This window comes from Chlamydomonas reinhardtii, chromosome 4, assembly GCF_000002595.2.
Source record: "Chlamydomonas reinhardtii strain CC-503 cw92 mt+ chromosome 4, whole genome shotgun sequence".
Classification (NCBI taxonomy): Eukaryota; Viridiplantae; Chlorophyta; class Chlorophyceae; order Chlamydomonadales; family Chlamydomonadaceae; genus Chlamydomonas; species Chlamydomonas reinhardtii.
This window is the reverse complement of record NC_057007.1, coordinates 1,403,565-1,426,610: the sequence shown is the minus strand read 5'-3', so window position 1 is coordinate 1,426,610 and position 23,046 is coordinate 1,403,565. Positions and strand designations below refer to the sequence as shown.

The 23,046-nt window shown below is 66.3% G+C and overlaps 3 protein-coding genes across 4 annotated transcripts in view; 1 reads left to right on the top strand and 2 right to left on the bottom strand.

Annotated features, from left to right (window-relative positions):
* The window catches only part of CHLRE_04g214250v5 (uncharacterized protein), a 13,852-nt gene extending 9,758 nt beyond the window's left edge, over nt 1-4,094 (bottom strand). The window contains exons 1-9 of one of the 2 annotated variants that reach the window (XM_043061653.1): nt 3,935-4,094; nt 3,807-3,848; nt 3,090-3,278; nt 2,809-2,906; nt 2,106-2,234; nt 1,635-1,683; nt 1,146-1,399; nt 506-682; nt 31-117 (exon numbers count right to left, since the gene is read on the bottom strand). In XM_043061653.1, the coding sequence (XP_042925128.1) occupies nt 31-117; nt 506-682; nt 1,146-1,399; nt 1,635-1,683; nt 2,106-2,234; nt 2,809-2,906; nt 3,090-3,278; nt 3,807-3,848; nt 3,935-3,956 (1,047 nt within the window). In that variant the 5' untranslated portion in view covers nt 3,957-4,094. The remainder of the gene's footprint in view (nt 1-30; nt 118-505; nt 683-1,145; nt 1,400-1,634; nt 1,684-2,105; nt 2,235-2,808; nt 2,907-3,089; nt 3,279-3,806; nt 3,849-3,934) is intronic. The other variant, XM_043061654.1, reaches the window with a different exon arrangement.
* A 352-nt stretch (nt 4,095-4,446) lies between these two features.
* On the bottom strand, nt 4,447-12,114 carry CHLRE_04g214351v5 (uncharacterized protein). The gene is made up of 3 exons (XM_043061657.1): nt 11,161-12,114; nt 10,523-10,879; nt 4,447-10,354 (listed from the first exon to the last, which is right to left on the bottom strand). Exons 1-3 carry the CDS (start codon nt 11,899-11,901, stop codon nt 5,336-5,338), a joined length of 6,117 nt encoding a protein of 2,038 aa, XP_042925126.1. The 5' UTR covers nt 11,902-12,114; the 3' UTR covers nt 4,447-5,335.
* A 200-nt stretch (nt 12,115-12,314) lies between these two features.
* CHLRE_04g214350v5 (uncharacterized protein) overlaps nt 12,315-23,046 on the top strand; it is a 16,536-nt gene continuing 5,804 nt past the window's right edge. The window contains exons 1-23 of the mRNA XM_043061656.1: nt 12,315-13,035; nt 13,245-13,315; nt 13,501-14,409; nt 14,627-14,680; nt 14,991-15,055; nt 15,281-15,418; nt 15,731-15,871; nt 16,059-16,163; nt 16,354-16,449; nt 16,802-16,948; nt 17,377-17,512; nt 17,799-17,938; nt 18,324-18,407; nt 19,223-19,337; nt 19,502-19,581; nt 19,910-20,072; nt 20,369-20,517; nt 20,931-21,029; nt 21,330-21,458; nt 21,724-21,861; nt 22,188-22,241; nt 22,422-22,529; nt 22,762-22,837. Of these exons, the coding sequence (XP_042925125.1) occupies nt 12,770-13,035; nt 13,245-13,315; nt 13,501-14,409; nt 14,627-14,680; nt 14,991-15,055; nt 15,281-15,418; nt 15,731-15,871; nt 16,059-16,163; nt 16,354-16,449; nt 16,802-16,948; nt 17,377-17,512; nt 17,799-17,938; nt 18,324-18,407; nt 19,223-19,337; nt 19,502-19,581; nt 19,910-20,072; nt 20,369-20,517; nt 20,931-21,029; nt 21,330-21,458; nt 21,724-21,861; nt 22,188-22,241; nt 22,422-22,529; nt 22,762-22,837 (3,463 nt within the window). The 5' untranslated portion in view covers nt 12,315-12,769. The remainder of the gene's footprint in view (nt 13,036-13,244; nt 13,316-13,500; nt 14,410-14,626; nt 14,681-14,990; nt 15,056-15,280; nt 15,419-15,730; nt 15,872-16,058; nt 16,164-16,353; nt 16,450-16,801; nt 16,949-17,376; nt 17,513-17,798; nt 17,939-18,323; nt 18,408-19,222; nt 19,338-19,501; nt 19,582-19,909; nt 20,073-20,368; nt 20,518-20,930; nt 21,030-21,329; nt 21,459-21,723; nt 21,862-22,187; nt 22,242-22,421; nt 22,530-22,761; nt 22,838-23,046) is intronic.

Here is a 23,046-nt window from a genome sequence, read left to right as displayed (position 1 = left end):
CACTTTTGGGCCGCCCCCCAGGGGCATCACCCCCTTCCCGCCGTAGTAGAAACCGCGGCCCCCCCCGGTGCAGCGCGGGTTGATTGGGAAGGCGTGCCGGATCACAATGTCCAGCACCTGCGGGGAGGGAGGGGGAAATGGGGGCAGCGTTTTTGGGGGGGGGGGGGGGAGGGAGGGGGACCAAATCATACAAGGGAATTGTAAGACCCCAACCAAAATGGTTTTGGGCAGTGATTTGCAGGCAGGGAAGGAAAGGGCCCGAGTGCTCCTGTTCAGCCTAATCACCCCGAACCCCCCCCCCCCCCGACCGCCGCCAAACCTCACACCCTTCCCCCCCCAGCCCCCCCCCCCCCCCCCCACACACACACACGCGGAGCTCGGTTACTGGCGTAGGTATTTGTGGGTAACTGCGCGCGCGTGTATGGCGGAATTGTTCCGTTTGTTTTTGTTTAACACACACACACACACACCTCCACCCATCCCACCCCCCCCACACACACCACACCTGCATGGCGTCGCGCGGCGCCGTCTGCTGCCTCTGCGCCAGGTAGTCCTGCAGCTGCGTCAGCCCCACACACGCCGCCCACTTGGTAGCCACCACGAAGCCCTTGTCGCGCTCGCTCTTGTCGCCCTCGCGCGGCTTGAGCGTCACAGGCCACTCCCGCACCTCGCGCGGCAGCAGCTGCGGGGCGGGGCGGAGGGAGGAGAGGAGAAGAGGAGAGGGGGCGGTGTGGAATAAATGGACAGGCTAGCAGGAGGGAGGGCACGTTACAGAGGTGGTTGTGGGTGGGGACGCAGCACGAGAACAGAGTATTTGAATGGGGGGGGGGGAGGGGCTTAACACGTCAGCCAGGCAAGGGACCCGCCCCAGATGTTGAGTGTATTGATTGCGGAATGCCAGCACTCAACGGTTCCCGTCCTCGAGGGTGTTGGAATGCGGATCGCGGCCGCCACTGCCCGACCCAGATCACTGACGTGGTGTGGGTCAGGCAGTGGGGGCCGAGGGAGGCTGACACCCCTCCCCTCCCGCTCCCCTCTCCGTGCTCACCTTCCGCTCCCCATCCCCCTCCCGCTTTTCGGTTCGGTTTACGTTCGACTGGTATCTGCAACCCTCCCGCTCCCCCTCCCCCTACCCTCCAGCTCACCTCCCCCGGCAGGAACAGGTTCTTCCGCCCATCAAACCGCCACGCCCCCGCCGGCCAGCCGTGCGCCGCCGCCGCCGCCGCCATCACGCGGTGCGCCAGCCGCGGCGGCAGGTCCTCAGCGGCGGCGGCGGCGGCGGCGCCACCCGGCACGTCGCCAGTAGCACTAGCAGGCGCCAGGTCACGCCGGCCCCCGCGCCCGCCGCCGCCGCCGCCGCCGCCGCCACGGCCGCCGCCACGGCCGCCGCCTCCTCCTCCTGTGATACGGCAGGGTACGACAGTAGATCAGATCAGATCAGGTCAAGCCAGTTCAGGTATGATACCCATCCCCGGCCTCCCGCCCTATCGACACGCCCAGACCTCGTGGAGACTACTGTGGAATTCCGCTCCGTCACAGCATGAGCCACGCTCTTCTCCGCGCTCTTTTGCATCAGGGTAAGCTCAGTTTGGGCTGGTATCTACACACACACCTATACACACACACGCCCTCACCTCCTGCCGCCTCTTCAACGGAGCGTATCTCCACATCGTAGTGGTAGGCCTGGGGGTGGGGTTACATTCATGATTAGTTAAGGAAGTGGGGAGGGGGATGAGGGGGATAGCAGTGCATGTGAAGAACGAAGCGATGAAATCACTTGGGAGGGGATGGGCATGATCAGTTGAAAAAGGCGTTGACAACATGCAATCTTGGAGGCGCCGACGTCACCGTGGTGGGGGAAGCCAGTGCGTGCCTGAAAGCCGCCACAGCAGTGTGCCAGACCGGACCAGACCAGACCGGACCAGATCAGACCAGACAGGGCCTGACCCGACCTGACCGCATCCCGTACCGCGCCTGGCCCTGGGGCCCGCACTAGGAGGGGGAACTGAAGTAAAAGAGACTGCCCCGCCCGCCATCGGCTTGCTTTGCTTTAGTTATGGGCTGGTATTCTCATCCCCACCTCGCTTCCCCCTGCCCGGCCTCACCTGCCCCGGGAAGGCGGGTGTGGTGGCCAGTGCGAAGTAATTGGCCAGCAGCGCCACCGCCTTGCCAACGGTGCCGGCGTTGGGGCGGCGCGTGATGCCCAGCGGCCGGCCGTCGGGCGTCGTCTCCACCTGGTGCCGTCGGGGGATAAGGGACGGGGAGGGGGAGCGGTAGGTTTATTACCGAATCAAGAGCGAGCCAACCGAGTGGACCTCAAGCACGCCGGCCCCATCCAGAGCGCGGGGGTGGTGGCGGTGGGGGGGGCGGGGGAGGGGGCGGGGGCCGGGCCCTCGCGGTGTGGGGCGAGAGGCGTGCTGTGGCGTGGCGGGGCGTGCGTGTATTCGTGGGTGTGTGGCGCGTGTGCCTCGGGGGATGAGACCGCGCATTGGGCTCATTGATGGACAACACACTCAGGCGGACACACACAAACTCGGACCCAGATCCAGACCCAGACCCAGACCCAGATCCAGACCCAGGGGGGCACGACAACAGCACCACGTGCGGCCCAACACCCTCATCACTCGCTCGTTTGCATTGGGTTCGGTTTAGTTTGGGCTGGTATCTACAACCCCACCTCCCCCCGGTTTAGTTTGGGCTGGGATCTACAAACCCCCTATGGGGTTTGGACTGACCCACGCACGCATCCGCGGCGGCGCAACGTGCGCTTCCCGGGCTGCCGAGCTGCCACGTGGGGCTGCCACTCACGTTGACTTTGGCGGTCAGGGTCCGGGCCGACTTGAGGACCACGTCCAGCGTCGCCGCCGCCTGCTGCGGGCTCACCACGCCGCCGCCGCCGCCACCGCCTGCGTGACCACACATGCGTGACCACACATGCGTGACCACACATGCGTGAACACAGACATGCGTGAACACATGCATGCGTCCGGGGTTGACGGCAGGGGGCGGCAGTACGGACCGTGCGGGCATGGGGACACGATGTGGGTCGGGAATGTTGAGATATCGATTGGTTCGTGGAGCACACGCACCTCCGCGGCCGCCGCCGCCTCCACCATAGCCGCCTCCGCCGCCTCCGCCGCCCCGACCGCCGCCGCCACCGTAGCCACCGCCGCCAGCGCTGCCGCCACCATAGCCGCCACCTCCGCGGCCGCCGCCGCCACCGCCGTATCCTCGGTCGCCGCCACCGCTCCCACCGCCGCCGCCGCCGCCGCGGGAGCCTGCAGCAGGAGCAGTTGCATTGCGCAGTCCAGTTTGGCGCGGAAGACTAGCAGCTATGCAGGGCTATGACAAGTCCACACGGCCATGCCTGAACATACAAACAGTCGTGCCTAGTTCTTTAGGCGGCCCGCGACCAAGCAGGCCGCGGTCGCGGCGGCGGCGCCACCGCAGCAGCAGCAGCAGCAGCAGCAGCAGCAGCAGCAGGCCGCGCGCCGACCTGCGAGTCCGCCCTGCCAGGCTGCCGCCCCGCCGCAGCCCTAGCGAGTCACTGCCATGAGTAGTCTGCTATGCATGATGAAGCCATGAACAACCCAGCGCCGGCACACGAACAGCTGCCGCGTTGAAGCAGCAGCGCTGTCCGCGGCGGGAGCGCCGCGGACCCTTTACCTGGCTAGCCTCCGCATTGTCAGCTACCGCGCTAGCCGCGGGTGCAACAGCAGCAGCAGCAGCCTGCTAGCACCGCTGACCATTGCCGCTAACCACCCGTGACCGCGATATCAAGCCCCTGGGTCCCGGCGGGCCCTCACCTCCCCCGCCTCCGCCGTAGCCTCCGCCATAGCCTCCACCTCCTGTAAGAACATGAAGCGCGGAGCATGAGGCAGCTTCGCGAGTGCACGAGCGAAATGACCGACTGTGCTGTGCCATTGGAGCTCACCGCCTCGGCCTCGGCCCGACATGGCCGCTACTTCAAACTCTCAAAGTATATGAATGAACTTAGCCTCGGTTGTCCTGCTCTAAAGTGGTCGTCGGAAGGTCCAACTCGCTGCAGCTACCTTGTCAGAATCAGGTTCTACGCTCAAAGCGGGCATTAAAAGAGCTGAGCATGCCCGATTTTGTTTTGGCCCCTCGGCTATGATGGGTGCCAAAAGCCAGGTGACATTGCATGCGCGGCACTCATGGCGTCATGGTTCGTTAGTGGCGCTCTAGTCGCGCCCCATTTACTGTGATTCCCGTCCCAGTGCGTCCGCTGGAACACTATCGAGCAGCTGTACGTAGCTCACGGCGCCGCAGGCCCGCAGCGGCGGCACTTTGCAGCATTACTGTACGAGCATGGTGTACACCCCCCCCCCCCCCCACACACACACACAGAACACCCCCCCCCCCACACACACACACACACACAGAACACCCTCACACCCTCACACACGCACCACCAGTGCGACGTCGTGTTGTGAGCTGTTACACAGATGTTAAGGCTCAAGAGTGCGAAACTGAGTATCGATGGTAGTGCGTGCCTAGGTCCCGGGCGCACGTAATTTCCGCCTCCTGGCTTTCTCCGCTTCAAAAGCGCCCGACAGGTTCTTGCACCCCTGGGTTCTTGCAACCGGCAATGTGAACAGGGTTGGGGGGTTAAGGAGTCTTCCGGTAGGTCAGGCACACTTGTTGGACGGCAGGCCATTATCCTCGCGACCTCGCCTGCCTGCTCCACTGATTACAGCTGAGCTTTATTGACGTGTATGCACTAACATGAAGCTTACATCCGGGCCTGGCAAAGCCAAGACCAGGGTTGCCCAAGGCCCTTCCCCAGGCACCACGAAGTTGTTTGGGGGTGGGGTTGGGGCTAAGCTCACGCTACTTTGGTCCGGCGAAGCACTAAGTGGTCTCTGCACGGCAAGGCTGTTCCCGATCGTAAACTTGCATCCATGCGTAATCATTTAGCGTATCCGTGTAACGCTAGAACTCACCGTTGATACTGAATATCTTGATCGCGCATTTCCCGACAACATGGCGTGCATGTGCCCTACGCACCCATGCACCCACCCGCCCAATCACCCACCTCCACGACTCGAAAGTGCGCTACACACGCGATTAAATTGGGCCCGCGGCCCTCGCGATGGCCCTAACAAGAGGACCGCTACCCATACTACATGAATGGAAGTAACTGCGGCGCATGACGCTAGCTCCCCTTTCGTATTCAGCGAATCGGCCCATCGCAAGGCAGTGCCCCTCAGCAAGCAACGCTTCAAGCACATAGGACGGCATTGGCTTCTGCGGCTGGCAAGGCCACCTGCCCATCACGCCGCCCCGCCGCTGCCTCTTCGTATATCCCAGACGGCTAGTGCTGCTCCTGCCCCTGCTGAACGTGCTGCGGCGGGCACAGCAGCCGCTGCAGCAGCTCCTGCCAGCCCGCGGGGTCTGACGCGCTGATGTGCTGCAGCCGCACAAGCACCGCGGGCGGCAACTGCGCCAGCACCCAGAAAGGCAGCTGCTGCAGCCCTGCCTGATGCGCCTGCTGCTGCCCCACCACCTGCTGCAGCTGCTGCTGCTGCTGCTGCAGCTGCTGCTGCTGCTGCTGCTGCTGCTGCTGTAGAGCATGCCCCGCTGCGAAGTGCAGCTGCGGCCGGCGCGCGTGCTCCTGGGGCACACCCGCGGCGGCGCCACCGGCCGCGGCCCCCCAGCCGCCATCACCGCCCCGCTGCTGCTGCTGCTGTTGCTGCTGCAGCTGTTGCTGGGGCGGCGCCGGATACAAGCTGGCCACATGCTGCAGATGCCAGGGCTGCTGCATCTGCAGGCCTTGCATAGGCACTGCAGGGGCGCTGCCTAGGAACTCGCCACGACCATTTCCAGCTGCAGCCGACCAGTGAAGCCCTGCGGACGCAGCAGCCATAGCGGGCTTCGGGGCAGCCGCACCGGGCTTGGCCACGCAACCAAGCGCCTGCGACGGGTGCGCTGGCACCACTGCCGCCAGCGGTGGCTGGCACGGCATCAGCGGCCGCCGCGCGCCGCTCGGCGAAACCACTGTAGTGTGTGCGCCTCCGGCCGCGCCCATGATAACACCAACCACACCGCCGTGCAACCCGCCTTGGGCAGCGTGCGGCGGGAAGCCCTGCTGCTGCTGCTGCTGCCGCTGCCGCTGCTGCTGCAGATGCGAGGCTTGCTCCTGCAGGCACACGTACTGTGGCCCCTGTGGCTGCTGCTGCTGGTGCTGCCAGGGGGCGCTCGCCGCCAGCAGGCCCACCGCAGGAAGCAGCTCGGCTGCCCCAGCCCGGCATCCGTGGCTGCACAATAAGGAAGCCGCTGCCTGCGCCGCAGCCGCCTGCGCCGCCGCCGCTGCCGCAGACCTTGCCGCGGCGCGTGTGGTGGTGGCCTGCGACGCCAGCGGCGCCGGTCGCGCGGAGGCACGCCGACGGCTGCTGCTGGAGCTGCTCCGCTCAATGCCGCCATAGTGTGCAACCGCTGCCGCCGCTGCCGCCTCCGCAGCAGCTGCTGCCAGGTGGTGGGGATGTGCGGCGGCCAAAACGTCACCGCCGCAGCCGCCACCGCCACCACCGCCGCCACCGCCGCCACCGCCACCACCGCCGCCACCGCCGCCACCGCCACCACCGCCGCCACCGCCGCCACCGCCACCACCGCCGCCACCGCCGCCACCGCCACCGCCACCACCACCGCCGCCACCGCCGCTACCGCCGCCACCGCCGCAGCCCGCATCTCCGGCCGCGCCAAGCCTTGCACCACTGACGCGGCTGGATCCTGCACGTGCCCCGGTCGGCATGCCGCTGTGGCGGCTGCGCTTGTGGCTGGCCACTGAAGACGAGGCAGCGCCATTCACGCGCCTCGGACGCGCCGGCACGGGCTGCAGCTGCAGCTGCTGAGGCGGTGGCGGCGGTAGCGGTAGCGAGCCCGCGTGTGATCCCGCTGGTGCGCCCTGCGCGGTGCGGCCAAGGAGCAGGGCCGCGGCGGAGCCAGCGGCGGCGGCCTGGGGGCGCTGCTGCATCAGCAGGGCGGCGGCGTGCGCCCGTTGCATGGCTGCTAGCGGCGGTGGCTGCCGCATGGCCGAGCCGCCGGCTGCCACTGGAGCAGAGGCTGGCGCTGCCGCGGCGGCCTCCGCCACCGCAACTGCCGCCGCCGCCGCTTCCACCTCCCTGGCCGGCCACGCGCACCGCATTGGCACTTGCGCGTCCCACAGCGGCTGCTGCGCTTGCTGCGCCTGCTGCTCCTCCTGGCCATGCGGCGGCGCCGGCCACAGCACCTGCGGCGGCAGGGCTGGGTAGCAGGTGCTGACGCAGGTTGGGATGACCCAACTGGGCACCGCCGCCGCCGCCCCGGCGTCATCATCACCACCACAGTGATGCCCATCGGGGCCGTAATCGGGATCGTCGTCAGCACCAACCTCCTCATCGCCGTCAGAAGCACTAGCGCCGCTGCCGTAACCTAGGCCGGCCGGCTTGTTTGCTGCATCGCCCCCACGACGCCGCTTCACGCGATGGCTGATGCTGCCCTCAACGCCAGGCTCTCGCCTGCTGAAATCGCACTCGCCCGCCGCACCCCCAGCCGCGAGCGTGCCAGCGGCCGGCGCGCCCGCGCCAGTTGCCGCGTCCGCGGCGGTGGCCTCGCCTACCTCGCCCGCGGCCGCCCTAAATCCACCGTGGCGCGATGTGTGGCCGGCCAAAGCAGCGGCGGCCACAGTAGCGGCGGCGGAGAGGTGCGCATGCGCATGTCGTGCCGCCGATTCGGCGGCCGCATGCGCCGCCGCTGCCTGGTCCAGATAGCGCTGCACGTCTGCCGCCTTGGCGCTGGCCAGCTGCGGCCCGGCCCGCAGCTGGACTGCCGGCGGATGCTGGGCTGCCGGCGGATGCTGGGCTGCCGGCGAATGCTGGAATGTGCTGTGGGCGAGCGACGTTTCGGAGCCGGTAGCGCCGGTGGTGATGCGGTCGTTGCCGTTGCTGCACTCGTAGGAAAGGCTATTGCCGCCGTTGGCGCCGCCCTGACCGCCGCCGGCCGCAACGGAACATGCCTGCACCTGCTGCTGCTGCACCTGCAGCTGCAACGGCTGCTGCTGCTGCTGCTGCTGCTGCAGCTGCAGCTGCAGCTGCAGCTGCAGCTGTTGTTGCTGCTGCTGCTGCTGCTGCTGCTGCTGCGGTGGCGGTGGTGACTCGTCCCGGAAGGCCAGGTAAGCCTGCATCAGGTTGGCATCGCCGCCGAACGGATTCCCGGCACGTGCTGGCAGCTGCTGCAGCAGCAGCTGCATCTGTGGATCCAGATCCTGATCCGCCCATTGCTGCATCCACTGCTGCTGCGGCTGTGGCGCGGCGGTGGGCGAGGCGGCGCCGGGCGCTGCTGCCAGCGCAGGGCTGGCGTGGCCGCACGACCTCTCCGGGCCGGGAGGTGGCGAAGGCAACGGCCCCTCCGCCCCGTGTGCCCGAGCCACGGCGCGCGACACCTCCGCCGCTGTGGCCGCAACACGCGCACGGCTGCAGCCGCCGCCGCTGCCGCCGACCGCCACCAGGCGTTCAGCTGTTCCGACTGCATCGGTGCCGCTTCCTTTACAGCACCGCTCTGACTGCAAAGTGGGGATGGCGGGAGTTGGAAGCTGGGCGGTTGGGCACACCGCAACGCATCCGCTCACACCGTTCCGGCCGGGACCAGCGGCTGCCGTGCCTGCCGCACCGATTCCGGCTCGCCCGGCGCTATCTTCCCCGGCCGCCTGAAGCTCAGCAGAACGCAGCGCACGGCCCGGGTTGCGAAAGGGAATGGGCGAGGGGCGTGTTACGCTGGATGCCAGCTCAACGCGGTCACTGGCATTTCCGCTGCCTCCCACCCCTGGCGAAGCCGCGGGTGCACGCGTCCTCGCCGCGCTGTCAAGCACGGAGCGCAGCATCTCAGTCACGCCGCCGCTGCTGCTCTGAGCCGCGCCCTCGCTCCCAAGCACGGACCGCCGCATTGTGGAAACGCCGCCGCTGCTGCTCTGAGTCGCGCCGTCGGCATTGCTGTCGGCCGGGGCCGCGGCAGCGCTGGTGCATGGGAGGGCTGACTGACCCGCGCCTTGAGGCGAGAAGCAGCCACGGCGGCGGAGCGGGCGCAGGGGCGTGGTGTAGTTTGGCGGCGCGGGCGCGACCACGACCGACGCCGACTGCCGTACACCGCTGCAGCCGTGTGTACCGCTGCAGTCGACAGCCGCCCCACTTACTGCCTGCTGGAGCAAGGGTGGCGACGGGGCGTGTGCCGGCGTGGCACCCGCGTGGATGCTGCCGGCGCCGTGACCGGCACCCGCGCCCGCTCCCGCAGAAGCGGCGCTGGCCAGGGCTGGCGCAGACGCCACCACCGCGGGTGCCGCGGGGTGGGCGGCAGCGTACGAGGCCGCCACCGAGTTGATGAGTGGGATGAGGCCCGCAGCCGGCACCCAGCCGCCGAGCTCACGAGGCAGCCTCGCCACCGCTTGGCTTCCGCCCGCGACCCCGAACACGAGCCAGGTGCTGGGCACCGCGCCGCCGCGGTCGCCCAGCGCCAACGGAAAGCGTTTCGTTGACACCAGCCCCACGCCGGTAATGGGCCAGGATGAGGCAGCGCCGCTGGCGCTGCCTGCGGCTTCGCAGGGGACCCGCGTCGCGACGCCGAGGCTGAACGGCGCTGCGGAGCTGCCGCGGAGCCGGAGGACGCGCGGGCGTTGCGTGGAGGCGGCGGCGGCGGCGACGTCGGCGGCGGCGTGCCGCTCCGCCTGTGGCGGCTGTGGCGGCTGTTGCTGCTCGACAGCGGTAGCCTGCGGCGCCGCGGCTGGGCGGGCGGTGGGCTGCTGCCCGGCAAAGACCACGTCAGGGTGGATGCACACACGACAGCCCCGCAGCGGTGACGCCGCGGCCTGGCGGGCAGCGCCGGCGTCGGCGCCGCGCGTGGCAGCGGGCCGAAGCAGCAGGACGGTGTACGCCTCCGCTCTGCCGCGGCCGCCGCTGCCGCCGGCACCATCGCCGGCGCTGGCACTGCTGCTACCCCCATCCAGCCCTGCCGCTGACAGGATGCACTCCTGACCGACCAGCAGCGTCGGCGCCACGGGCGCGACCGAAGCCGGCGGCGGCACCTGGCCACTATTACTCATGGCGCGGCCGCGCGCCGCACCCACCGCAGCGGATGACTGCGTGGCCGCCTCAGCATCCTGCAGCTGCGACTGTGCAGGTTCAGGTTCAGGATGCGGCTCCGGCTGCGGCGCTGGCTGCGGCGCTGGCTGCGGCGCTGGCTGCGGTGCTGGCTGCGGCGCTGGCTGCGGTGCTGGCTGCGCCGCAGCTGCTTGCATGGCGACCACCGCGCGACCGGTCACACGACAAGCGGTGCCGACGAGGCACACCGATGCGCCCACACACACCTGCGCAAAGGAAGTCCAAACATACCGTACAAGGGCGTGTCGACAAACCGTACGAGGTAGGGACGGCGCATGAAACGTCAAGCGACAGGTGCGCTACCACCTCCCTCGCAGGCCCCTTGAATTAATCCCGGTTCCATCCCAGCTCATATGGGTTCGCACGCCACTCACCAGAATGCCAACCTGGGCAGTGCCGCACATGTGGCTGTGTCTCAGCTCCAGCCCACAACCGGGCCCGACCCAGATGCCCACGCCGCCGCCGCCGCCGCCGCCGCCGCCAGCACCCAGTTGCACGTTGCAGCCGCGCATGGACAGCCGGCCGCACGCCACGGAGAGCGCGGCAGCCGGGGCCGCTTCGCCCGGCGGTGCCTGCGGCTGCGAAGGCGTCTGTGCGGGCTGCGCGCCGCCTTGGCACACGTGGACGAGCGTGACGCCGATGGCGCACGTGACCAGGCGTGACGCCGGCGCAGGGCCAGGCAGCAGCGACGCTGAGGCACCCACGCACAGGCCGGAGTGGCGGATCATGGCCTGCGGTGTGTTTTGTGTATGGAGGGGGGATTAGGGTTCGGGTGGCGGCAACGCCAACATACGGGGCTCGGGAAGAAGGCAGGATGGTGCGCATGTGGGTCAGGTCAGGTCACGCCAAGCGCCAAGGGCCCCGCGCCAACGCCATGCTAGCTAAGCACCCCACGGCGTTTATTGAACGAGTATGCAGGCGGTAGACCAGCCCCTCAAGCAACACACTTCGATGCCTGCACCCTCAACTAGCGCGCCTGCAACGCCCCGACCCAGATGCACAAACAACTCACATGTGAGGGATCGGCAGGGTTCTCCCCAAGCAGTGTGACGCCCGCCGGAATGACCACATCGCCTAGCGCCATGGGAGCGATCCAGGCAGGCCCGGCAGCGGCGTCCGTGGCCCACGCCCCTTGACCCATATCGCCTGAGGGACGCTCCTGCTGCTCCTGCATCTCCTGCTGCACCTGCTCCTTGGGAAGCAGCTCCTGCTGCTGTTGGCGCTCCTGCTTTAGGCGGTGGCGCTGGTGCTGGTGTGTTATGTCATGCACGCCCCCCAGAAGCAGCACCACGTCCCCTGCGGCGCAGCAGCCCAGGGCCTGCAGCAGGCAGCCGTGGCGCCTGACCCACATGGCGGGCAGGCGCGCCGGCTGGTCACTAGCTGCGGCCTCATCTGCTGCAGCTGCGACGTCGGCAGACGGCGCGTGCCAGACTGCCACAAGCTCCTGCGAGCGCGGCTGCGGTTCAGGCCGCGGCTGCTGCGGCTGCTGTTGGTCGACAAGGGCGGCGGAAGCTTGTGAGCTTGCTTGTGCTGGCTCTGCAGCAGGCGCCGGCGCGAGCAACTCGAAGCACAGCTGCGAACGCAGCCAAGCCGGCAGCGCGGAGGAAGGCGCGCTGTTCGCAGCCTCGCCCGTGTCGCTCGCAACAGAGGAGCATGCGCTGTGCCTGCCACGCGAGCTACACCTGCTGCCGCTTGAGCTACTCACAACGTGAACGGTGTAGCGCTGCTGCGCCGCAGGCGGCCCGAGCTGCATTGCTGTCGGTGTATGCTACGCAGCGGCAAGCGCCAGGCCGGTTGACATGCTCGCCAGAGCTGGGCCGTAACCTTGCCACGCTCCGGCTGGCTGCCCTGGAGCGTTCGGAGGCCTGAGCCGAGCAGAAAGGAAGCCAAGGTCAAAAGCGGTGGAGCGGCGCGGAAGCGTGCAAGACAACGTACGTACTTGTTGGTTGGGACGTGCTACTGCTACTTAGGCGGGGCAAATAAATAGAGAAACGGATATTGTATGGCAAGAGGCTCACCGGTGGAATACTGCCGGCGCGACGCCCCTGAGCCCAGACGAGATCCGGATGGGGGTCCACGCCAAACCCCAGCCCTTCCCAACCCCGAGTGTGGGCCGTGCCTGACACTCCCGCCTAAGCCCCCGGACGCTTCTGCCATTTTCATAACCATATTGCGTCACACGCATGTATTGGTTGCTAGCCGCAGGCGTGGCGATAAACTCAGTCAGCGCAGGCATTTGGAGCAAAAGGCAATTCGGTGCACTCGGGACTCCAGTACATTTAAGCCGGCATAATCATTCACCGAAACAAATCGTGTGCAGGTATTGTCTGGAGCGAGTGCAGTTGGCTTCCTGGCCAAACTTCGGGCGCCCATGCAGCGAACTGCGCGCAAATCGCAACGAGCCAGCTTTACGCTCACCGGCTCGCTCCAAACACATCATCATTCATTGAGTACCATAGTTGTCTTGCCACTACCCTTGAAAAGCTGCGCTTAGACCTATGGAACACGAAATGGCGCGACCCTGACTTGAGACCCCACAAACCTCGCGTATTTTGACCCAGAGCCACTTGTAACTACTTTATATTTGAAGTTTGTATAGTTCCATCACTGCGGAAGGTAGAATGGACCGTAGCAGGCGTCAGCCAGTTCAGAGCAGCGCAGCTGTGAAGGCCAAGGGCGCGCTTGAGCAGCTGCGTGCGGCCCGCGACGGTGGCCTCAAGCGTGCACTTGCGTATGAGGTCAAGGAGGAGGCAGCTGTCTATGATGTGGTCGACGAGCAGCAATATGCTGAAATTGTGAAGAAGCGCCGCGACGCCGGGGATTTCGTTGTGGATGACGATGGGGCTGGTTACCATGACATCGGCGAGGATGACTACTTCCAGGAGCGGTGAGCGGTGCTGATGGGCGGTCACCCAAGGGCATGAGCGCGCAAAATGTCGCTACCACTTGTCGGCCTCGTTCCCTTGCTCAGAGACTCATGTTCCTATCAACAAGGACGGGAATGATGCAGTGTGATGTCGATGGTAGAGTTCACATCGATGAACCCTCCCTTGCCCTTGAATCCGCACTTCTCCTGGTTTCTGGCCCCTCTCAAAGCCCCGTCGAGGACGACGGCGGCGACGATGGGGAGGACGACACTAAGCAGGCGGGCAAGAAGCGCAAGAAGGGTGAGCCATGGTCGGTGCACATAAGCGGTGCTCGCACTGGAATGCAGGTGGCTCTGTGCCTGTGTGCGCGCTGTGCCGCCCGGGGCCGCCCGGGGGCAATGGGTAGCGCGCTCGTGCCATGCCACGTAAACCCAGCATCCTTGCCCGCATCCCTGCCCGGGACACCCTTCCCGCAAAACACACAGAGCAAGGCAAGGGCGGCAAGCGCGGCAAGGACGGCGAGGAGGGCGGCAACATCGGCAGCATGTTCCGCAAGGCCGCGGCCACCCGCACGATCCCTGGCCTGGGCGGCCGCGGCGCTGCCGGCGGCGCGGGCCCCAAGCCTACCGACGCCGCAGCAGACGAGATGCTAGACAACATCCTCGGCGACATCCTTGCCGACGCAGGCGTCCCCGGCGCCGTCAAGCCGGCGGCGGCGCCCGCCTACGCGGCGCCCGCGCCCGTCGCCCGGCCCATGGTGCCGGCGGCGGCGGCGGCCATGCGCGCGGTCGGCGCGGTGGCGCCGATGGCGGTGCCGCGCCCGTACGGCGGCGGCATGCCGGCGCGCCCCGTCAGCGGCTTGGCCGCCGTGGCGGCGCTGACGGCCTCGGGCCGCGGCGGCGCCGCCGGCGCCGCTGGCGGCGCCGCCGCCGCCGTCACGTCGTCGGCGGCGGTGAAGCGGGAGCCCCTGGCAGAGGCCGCCCCCGCGATGGCGATGGCCGACGGCGCCGATGACGACGTGCCCATGCACGACGCTGACGGCGCCGCCGAGGGCATGGAGGTTGGCGGCGACGGCGCCGCCGCCGCCGCCAAGCAGGCGGAGGAGCCGGACGACATCAAGCTGAACCCGCCGCCGTCCGCCGCCGCTGGCGGCGCCGCTGCCGCCGCTGTTGCCGGCAAGCCGGCGGGCCGCAACTTCATGGACGCGCCTGCGACGCCTCTGGATGGCGCGACGGTTCAACGGGCCGAGGATGTGTGGGATGAGATGTACGGCGCCGGCGGCGAGGATGCGGCGGCGGCGCCAGCGGAGGCGCCATCTCCGGCGCCGGCGGCCGCCACGCCCGGCGGCGGCGATGCGGCTTCGGGCGCGGCGCCGCTGCCCGTGGACAGCAATGGTGAGGGGAGGATGGGCGAGGAAAGCACACGGGAATGGCTCGATTCTGTGGGGAGGTTGTGTGTTGATGTTCTTCGGGATGGGGCTTGAAGGGCTGGTGTTTGGCATTTGCGCCTTGTGTGTGTTTGCGAATGACGCGAGCGTAGGGGCTGGCGTGGACGCCACTATCAAACCGAAAGGAAAACGCGATGATCCCATACCCCAACGCGACTCCGCAGGCGTGCTGCCGTTCTATCTGCTTGATGCATACGAGAACCCGGACGCGCGTCCCGGTGAGTTGCCATTGGATTGGGCAGGTGCATGGAGTAGGGTTGGAGTACGGAGCGTGGGGCTAGGTAAACCGCTGGTGAAGGCTGGGCCGGCAGCGCTGGGTCATGGGTTGGTGGGCAAACCTGGGCACGTCCCCCGGGTTCGTGTGCTGGTGTTCCTGTCCCTCACCTGCCTGTCGCGGCCCCCTGCCTGGTGCGGTGGTGCCCCACCTCCCACACGGGGGCGGCAAGTGGGCCAAGACATTTCTTTTTGGAACCGGTGCCTGGCCCCCCCCATGTGCCCCACTCCCCACTCCCACTCCCCACTCCCCAGGCGAGGTGGTGCTGTTTGGCAAGATCGAGGCGGAGGGCGGCCGCTGGCAGAGCTGCGCCGTGGCGGTGAGAGCGCGGTGTTGGGAATTGCAGACACCCGTACCCTTCAGCCACAGCTAGTAACACCCGTTTTGCTGCGCCTCCTGCTTTGGAGGGTTCCTGCCTAGCCTTCTCCACACACACAAAGGCTCAAGATGCCCCCCATCTGCCCAACTCGAACCTTATAGACCGTTCTGTTTTGTTTACAACGCTGTCGCGGTTGCCTTCTTCGTCTGCTGCTGCTGTGTGCAGGTGCGCGGGCTGCAGCGCACACTGATTGTGGTGCCGCGGCGGGAGGTGTTTGAGGACGGCGACGGCGCGATCGTGGCCATGCACGCCGCCGTCAAGGCCGACCCCGCCCGCAAGCCCGAGCTGATGAAGATGCTGCAGGTGGGGGCGGCTGCGGTCGTGTGCTCTGGGTCACAGATGTGGTCGGCAGCTGGTGGAGTGTTTTTAGAGGGCATCAAGTTGTGAGCTGGCAGCCCACCCGACCACCGTAACATGCATGTCATGCAAGCTGCCGTGCTCCTCCAATTTGTACCCCCATCCCACCCCTCCGCGCCGCCCTGGCCTGCCCTACCCTGCACTCCTCACACGTGCGCACACACACATACACACACAAACACACGTACCCTCCACCCCCACCCCCCATGCACACACACACACACACCTACACGCACACACACATACGCACACGCACAGGAGCGCTGCGGGCCGCTGCGCGACGAGGTGCGCTCGCTGCTGACCAAGGCCGGCGTGAGCGCCATGCGGATGGTGCCGGTGCGGCGCAGCTACGCCTTTGAGAACAGGGACGTGCCGCACGGAGAGCAGTGGGTCATCAAGGTGAGCAGGGGCGGCACGCCTGCTCGGGCGGGGGGGGGGAGGGCGGGCTTAACAGCGCTGCAGCCTAGCCGGCTTGCGTGGCTGGCGGGCTACGGAATGCTTTGCTGAAAAGGGGGACCGGCTTTTGACGTGTGTATCGGCGTGTGTCGACGTGTGTTGCCGTGTGTCGACGTATGTGCCGGTGCAGGTGCGCTACCCCGGCCACCTGCCAGTGCTTCAGCCGCCCGCCTCGGGCTGCTTCAGCGGCAAGACCTACTGCGCCATCTTCGGAGCCAACCAGAGCACCCTGGAGGTGGGTGATGCCGCACAGACGCCTTTGCTGACCCGTTCATGCATGCAATCACGCTTTCTGACTTTTTACAAGTTGACATGTGCCGTGCATTACATGAGCCGCCGCCGGCTGTCGGCGCTACCGCAACGGCGACTGCTCTGCTGTTCTAAACGCCCCCCGACCTCCCCCGCTACCCACTCCCTGCTCCCAGTCGCTGTCTCTGAAGCGGCGCATCAAGGGCCCGGGCTGGATGGGCATCTGCAGCCCCACCCGCGTGGAGTACGGCAACCAGACCACCTGGTGCAAGGTGGGCCGCGGGAGGGGGGATTCGTGGGCGGGGGGGGGGGGGTTGTAAATACCAGCCCAAATAAACCCAAAACCAACGAAAACGAGCGGAGCACAGGCAGAGGTGTGAGTTGCAAGCGATAATACTTATGGGATGTGGGCCGAGGCCGAGGGGATTTGTGGGCGGGGTGGGGTTCGTGGGTTTGGGGTGGAGCAGGGGGTAGTTCGCGCGCCGCGTGCCGGGGGTTGCCGTTCGCATGTGCATGCATGTGTCAAAATGTGTCCCTACAAGCCAAAGCAGCGTGGTTGCCACTGTCAAGCACTGCCTTCCCAACCCTGTAACCTGCGTGTGCCCTCAACTGTGTATCTTGCAGGTGGAGGTGGCGGTGGAGGGCGGCAAGAGGCTGCTGACGGCGGACAAGGGCCTGGCGCCGGACGCCGCGGGCCGCGCGCCGCCGCCGCTGACGGTGGCCTCGCTGTGCCTCAAGACCTCCATCCACCCCACCAGCCACCAGCACGAGGTAAGCGTGTGCGTGTGCGTGTGTGTGTGTGTGTTGAAAAGCACAAGGAAAACATAGCGCAACGACAGTGTGTGCGTGTGTGTGCGTGGGTGGGGTGGGGGGTAAAATACCAGCCCAAACTCAACCGAATCCAACGCAAGAGAGCGAGGAGGAGAGCGTGGCCTGGGGGGGGGGGTTCGGAAGGCGTCGGTAGGGGGCAGACGGTGGGCAGGTGGCCGGCAGAAGCACACCGGGGATGGGGGTGAGGGGGGTTGCGGCGGGCGGACGTACATATTGGGTGGCGCCGCAGCAGCACCACCGCCACCACCACCGCCACCACCACCGCCACCACCACCGCCACCACCACTCCATCACGCTCATCGCCACCGCCACCTCACCGCCACCTCACCGCCACCACCATCCCCGCACACCCCCTGCCGCTGCTGCAGATCGTGGCTGCCAGTGTGGTGCACCTGTCGGGCGTGTCGCCCGACGCGCCCCTGGCTGCCAAGGACTGGAGCAACCCGCAACGCCTGCGCAGCTTCTCCATAGTGCGACGGCTGGATGGACAGGCCTGGCCCGCGGGTGCGGCGGGGGCGCGTGCTCGGAAGCGGCGGGAGCAGAGCGTGTGTGCGTATGTTTGTGCGTGTGTATGCTGAACGTGTTGGAAGTGTGTTGTGAAACTTGGAAGCGCCACGGGAGGCACAAGGGCAGTGTGCTTGTTTTGCGTGACTCTTACTACCGTATCGTGCGCGGAAGGCGGCTGGGTGCTGCGAACTATGCAACGTCATCACAACAATCGCAACATGCCTCCCCCCTCCATCCCCCTCCACACACCCCTCCATCCCCCTTTCGCCCCCTCCCCTTGCAGGCATGGAGGCGGCCGCCGCCGCCGAGAACGCCACGCCGCGCGGCCGCGCCAACAGCGGCGCCGGCAACGCCAACGGGCCGCTGGTGGCGCTGCAGGGCTCGGAGCGCTCGCTGCTCACATGCCTGCTGGCCAGGCTGCAGGTGGGTGGATGCGTGGGGTGAGGTGGGGCGGTTGTGCGGGTGGATTGGGAGTTGAGATGGCGTGTTGGGTGGGGTCGGGCTTGGGAAGGGGGTTGTAAGTACCAGCCCAAACTTAACCAAACCAAGTTAAACTAGGGGGGATGGGGGGCTGGTGGCATTGGTGGTGCTGCATCGCGCTCAGTCTCGCCTGGTCAATGTGAGATTGGCTGTGACTGTCATGGCTCGTGGGCTAGCCGCAGCGTAAGCCCTGCTCGTTCCCGCGTGATGTACATATGCCACATACACACTGACTTGACAGTTGACACCCCCTGCCTCCTCCCCATCCCCTCCTCCTCATCCCACTCACCCCCCCCCCTCATTTCCCCCTCCTCCCCACTGCCTTCAGTCGCTGGACGCGGACGTGCTGGTGGGACACAACGTGGCGGCCTTTGACCTCACCACCCTGCTGTCGCGCATGCAGCACCACAAGGTGGGGGGGCGTGTGCGTGTGTGTGTGTGTGGGGGGGGGGGGGGGGGGTAAATACCAGGGGGGGCTCGGAGGTGGTGCAAAGATGGTCCAGAAAAGTGTAGCGAGGTTGACAGCACGCGTAGGGGGAAAGGAGCGGTTTTTCTGTGGCCGAGCCCAGCCAAAAAGCCCCATCATTGGAAAGCCCACCCAGTCACGGAAATGGCGGGGGACAGGGCGGCGGCTGGAGGGGCTGAAGGCGAGGGACCACAGGACGTCGGCGTGGGGCAGTGCGCGGGGCGGCAAAATGGGAAAGCAACTTAGCGGGGCAGCTCAATTAAGGCCGTGAAGTCAGCCCTAGGGCACCCAGGCTGCGTTTTCTTTGTTGGGGCATTTTAGTTCCAGCAAGCACCTGCTAGTGCACCCACACACCCCATCTAACAACACACACACACACACACACACACACACACACACACACACACACACACACACACACAGTGCCTGGGAACGTTGTAGGACACTCGCATGGGCTTGCACCCTTGGGATCGTGTGGACACTAATCCCCACCCAAGGTTAGGTAGATGGGCGTAACAGGTGCTTCGGGTAAGTATGGTCTCGGCTCGGCAGGTCGGTCGGCTGCGGTAAGTATACTCTGAAGGTAATCCGCGGCCGTAATTCTGCATCGCATACACTGTCCTACGCGTAATGTTTTCCTTGTGCTCTTTAACACACACACACACACACACACACACACACACACACACACACACACACACACACACACACACACACACACACACACACACACACACACGCGCGCCCCGCGCCCCGCGCAGGTGCCGCTGTGGAGCCGCATCGGCCGCGTGAAGAAGACGGAGTTCCCGCGCCTCACCGGGGGCGGCCACACCTTTGGCGGCGGCGCGGGTGCCGGCGTCATGGCCACTGTGGCGGGTGGGTGTGGCGCGGCGTGACGTGGCGTGGGGATGGGGGGGGGGGTTATGTGCCCGAGCACAACAAAAAGGTCCCGTCATCTTCTGGAAGCCCACGTGTTGTTGCTCACCTGAAGTGGCAAAGCGACAAAGTACCCCCCTTCATGGACGGCTCCACGCCCGCAGGCCGGCTGATGTGCGACACCTACCTGTCGGCTCGTGAGCTGGTCAAGAGCGTGGACTTCACACTGGGAACGCTGGCGCAGGTGGGCGGTGTGTTTTGTGCAGGGGGTTACATTCATGATTATCGTATCTGCGAGGGGCGGGCGGCACCTAAAAAGGTGTTTGGGGATGATTTGGGGCCCGAGCCTAGAGGAGACAGGCCCGCGTAGGCAAAGAATGGGGGGTGGGAAGGCATGCCGCGGCGGCCCATTCCACGTGCACCCCTCGCCTCCCTCCCCCTTGTCGCCTCTGCCTGCGCTCCGCTCCTTTTAGCTTGGTTTGGCTTAGTTTGGGCTCGTATTTACAACCCCACCCACCCACCCACCCACCCACCCACCCACCCACCCACGCACCTACTCCCACTCGCCGCAGTCGCTGCTGGGTCAGCAGCGCTCCGACCCGCTGGCCGGCTCCAACGCGGGCAACAACAGCGGGCTGGGCGCGTGCTTTGGCAGTGCGGAGGGCGTGCTGCGCCTGCTGCGCCACGGCGAGAGCGACGCATGGCTGGCGCTGGGCATCATGTTCCACCTGAGCGGTGAGGGATTGTGCGGGGTTGGGGTTGGGTGGGGTGGGGTTGCTGAGAGTGGGGTCAGTTCCCGGTTTTCAGTCGCAACTAAGCCAGGGGAGGGCTCAAAGGGGAAGTAGGGAGAGGGTGCGCACGTCTGGGTATGGGAGGATGGCGGGTTCACCCTCCGTACTTGCGCCCATCCTCGCGCCCACGACACCCATTCTCGCACACATCACACCCATTCCCGCACTCATTCTCATACCCATCCTCACACGCATATCCACCCCTTCCCCACTCCACCTCCCACCCCCGCACCCGCCCAGTGCTGCCGCTCACCAAGCAGCTGTCTGCGCTGTCGGGCCAGCTGTGGAGCCGCACGCTGGCGGGGCAGCGCGCCGGCCGCATCGAGATGCTGCTGCTGCACGAGTTCCACAGCCGCAAGTTCATCGTGCCGGACAAGCAGAGCTACAAGGTGGGAGTTGGGGGTTGGGGTTTGGGGGTGGGGGTTGTTATGTAGGCAGTAGGGGCAGTAGCAGGTAGTAGTATGAATGGGATTTGGGGGTTGGGGTTTGTTGTATAAGTAGTAGTGGCAGCAGTGGTGGTAGTGGTGGCAGTGGTGGCAGGCTAGGCGTGGCAGCGTGCGGTTTTGTGCCCGGTGCCACATTGAGGAGCGTAGAAGCAATCAGTGAGGACACGGCAGCAGCCTTGGTGTTGCGGTGTTGCAATGCGGCCGTTGGGGCGTATGTTCTGGTGTTGCTCTGACAGTGCGGCAGTGGGCCGTTCCAGGTAACCACCAAAGCCCGCCTAATGTAGGGAGGTGGGAGAAGTGGATGCATTACATAGACACGGTATGGAAGAGTTGACATGCTCCCACCCACCCTGCAGGACAAGCAGCGGCGCGCGGCGGCGGAGGCGGAGGACGACTTTGAGGCGGGCGGCGGCGACGACGAGGAAGGCGAGGGCGGCAAGGGCAAGAAGGCCAAGGTGAGAGAGCACAGCGCTGAGCCCTGCGCCCCCCAGCCTTGCATTCGCACTGCTAGTGTGTATCCGCTTGCCCTTCGTCTGTTCACGCTGCTGGGTTCCAACTGCCGCCCGCATCACCCACCCGCCGACCCTTCCAACCCCCCGGTTCCGTCACTCCTCCTGAAGTATGCACCCACCCACCCCAAACCCCTCTCCCCAACGCCGCCTGCCAAGCCCCCCCTGCATCAGTGCATCCCGTACCTCTTTTCCAAACATCCTTGCAACCTGCCGCCGCCATGTCTGCAACCCCACCCCCACCAGTCCAAGGCCGCCCCCTCCGGCAACGGCCCCAAGTACGCGGGCGGTCTGGTGCTCGAGCCCAAGAAGGGGCTGTACGACAAGATTGTCATCATCCTGGACTTCAACTCCCTGTACCCCTCCATCATCCAGGTGCGCGCGGGGCTGGATGGGAGTTTGCGTTGGGTTAGGACTCCACCCTCGAGCTCCTGCTTTCCTCACTGGGAACCCTCACGAAACCACCCATCTTCCCACCCCATCCTACCCCATCCCACCCTATCCCAACCTCTACCTACCATCTCAACCTCCACCCCACCCCACCCCAACCCCTCGGTAACAACGCGCCTGCTGCACTACGGTTCCTGGCAACGCCTTCTCTCTTTTATCAATCATGAATGTCACCTCACCCCCCCCCCAGGAGTACAACATCTGCTTCACCACGGTGCAGCGGCCCGACGACGGCGCGCTGCCGCCGCTGCCCGACCCCGCCTCCGCCGCCAACGGACTGGCGCCGCTGCCGGCGGTGCTGCAGGCGCTGGTCAACAGGCGCCGGCAGGTTGGTGGGTGTTTTTTTTGTGTGTGTGTGTGTGTTTGTGTGTGTGTGTTTGTGTTGGTGGGGAGTTTACGGTGGGGGTAAAATACCAGAGAGAGAACTGTACCTAAGCCAAGCGAGGGGGGCGGGGATTAGCGATGCAGGTGGTGGGGGCTGGGATAGTGGGGATAACATGGGGGTAATTTGGGGGTACTGAACGCAACCCAAGACTCAGATCCAGCTCAAAGGGCGCGGAAGCGCTGTTTGGGATACCACGGAACACTCAACCGAATGCCCCTGATCGCGACCCCGGCCGCCGCTCCCTCTGCCACACGCACACGCACACACAGGTCAAGTCGGCCATGGCCAATGAGCGCAACCCCGTCACTCGCCAGCAGCTGCAGGTGGGTTTGTGGGTGGATGTGTGTGTTTGTGTGTGGGGTGTGTGTATACACAGCCACGCCCGCTTCTGCACCTCACTGTCCACCGACGCCTACCCTTTCCTCCTTCTCCCCCTCCTCCCCCTCCACCCTCTCCTCCCCTCACACACACACACACACCCCTACACACACCCCCGCCCACAGGTCCGTCAGCAGGCCATCAAGCTGACCGCCAACTCCATGTACGGCTGCCTGGGCTTTGGCGCATCGCGCTTCTACGCACAGCCGCTGGCCGAGCTCATCACCGCGCAGGTGTGTGAGTGTGTGTGTGGGGGGGGGGGGGTGGACACGGGGGATTGGGCTAGTGGGGTGGGGGTGGGGTGGGGTGGCTTGCGGCAGCACGGCTACAGTCGCAGCTTTGCTGGTGTGGCCCCAGCACTCTCGCCCGTCTGCCGTACCCATCCCCAACAACTTCCCACTCACCATTTCTACACACACACACCCTTCCCACCACCACCACCACCCCGCACCCCACTCCCCTCAGGGCCGCTCCATCCTGAGCAGCACGGTGGACCTGGTGCAGGGCGCCATCGGGGCTGAGGTCATCTACGGCGACACGGGTGAGGGGGGGAGGGAGGGAGGGAGGCAGGGAGGAAGGGGAGGGAGAGTGGGGATAGTAGGATCCACCCCAACCTCACCTCTACCCAATCCACCCCACCACACACACACACACCCCACCCCGCCTCACCTCCACCCAATCCACCCCACCCCCCACCCACACCTCACCCCACCTCCCCTCACCCCCAGACTCCATCATGGGGCCACCCGC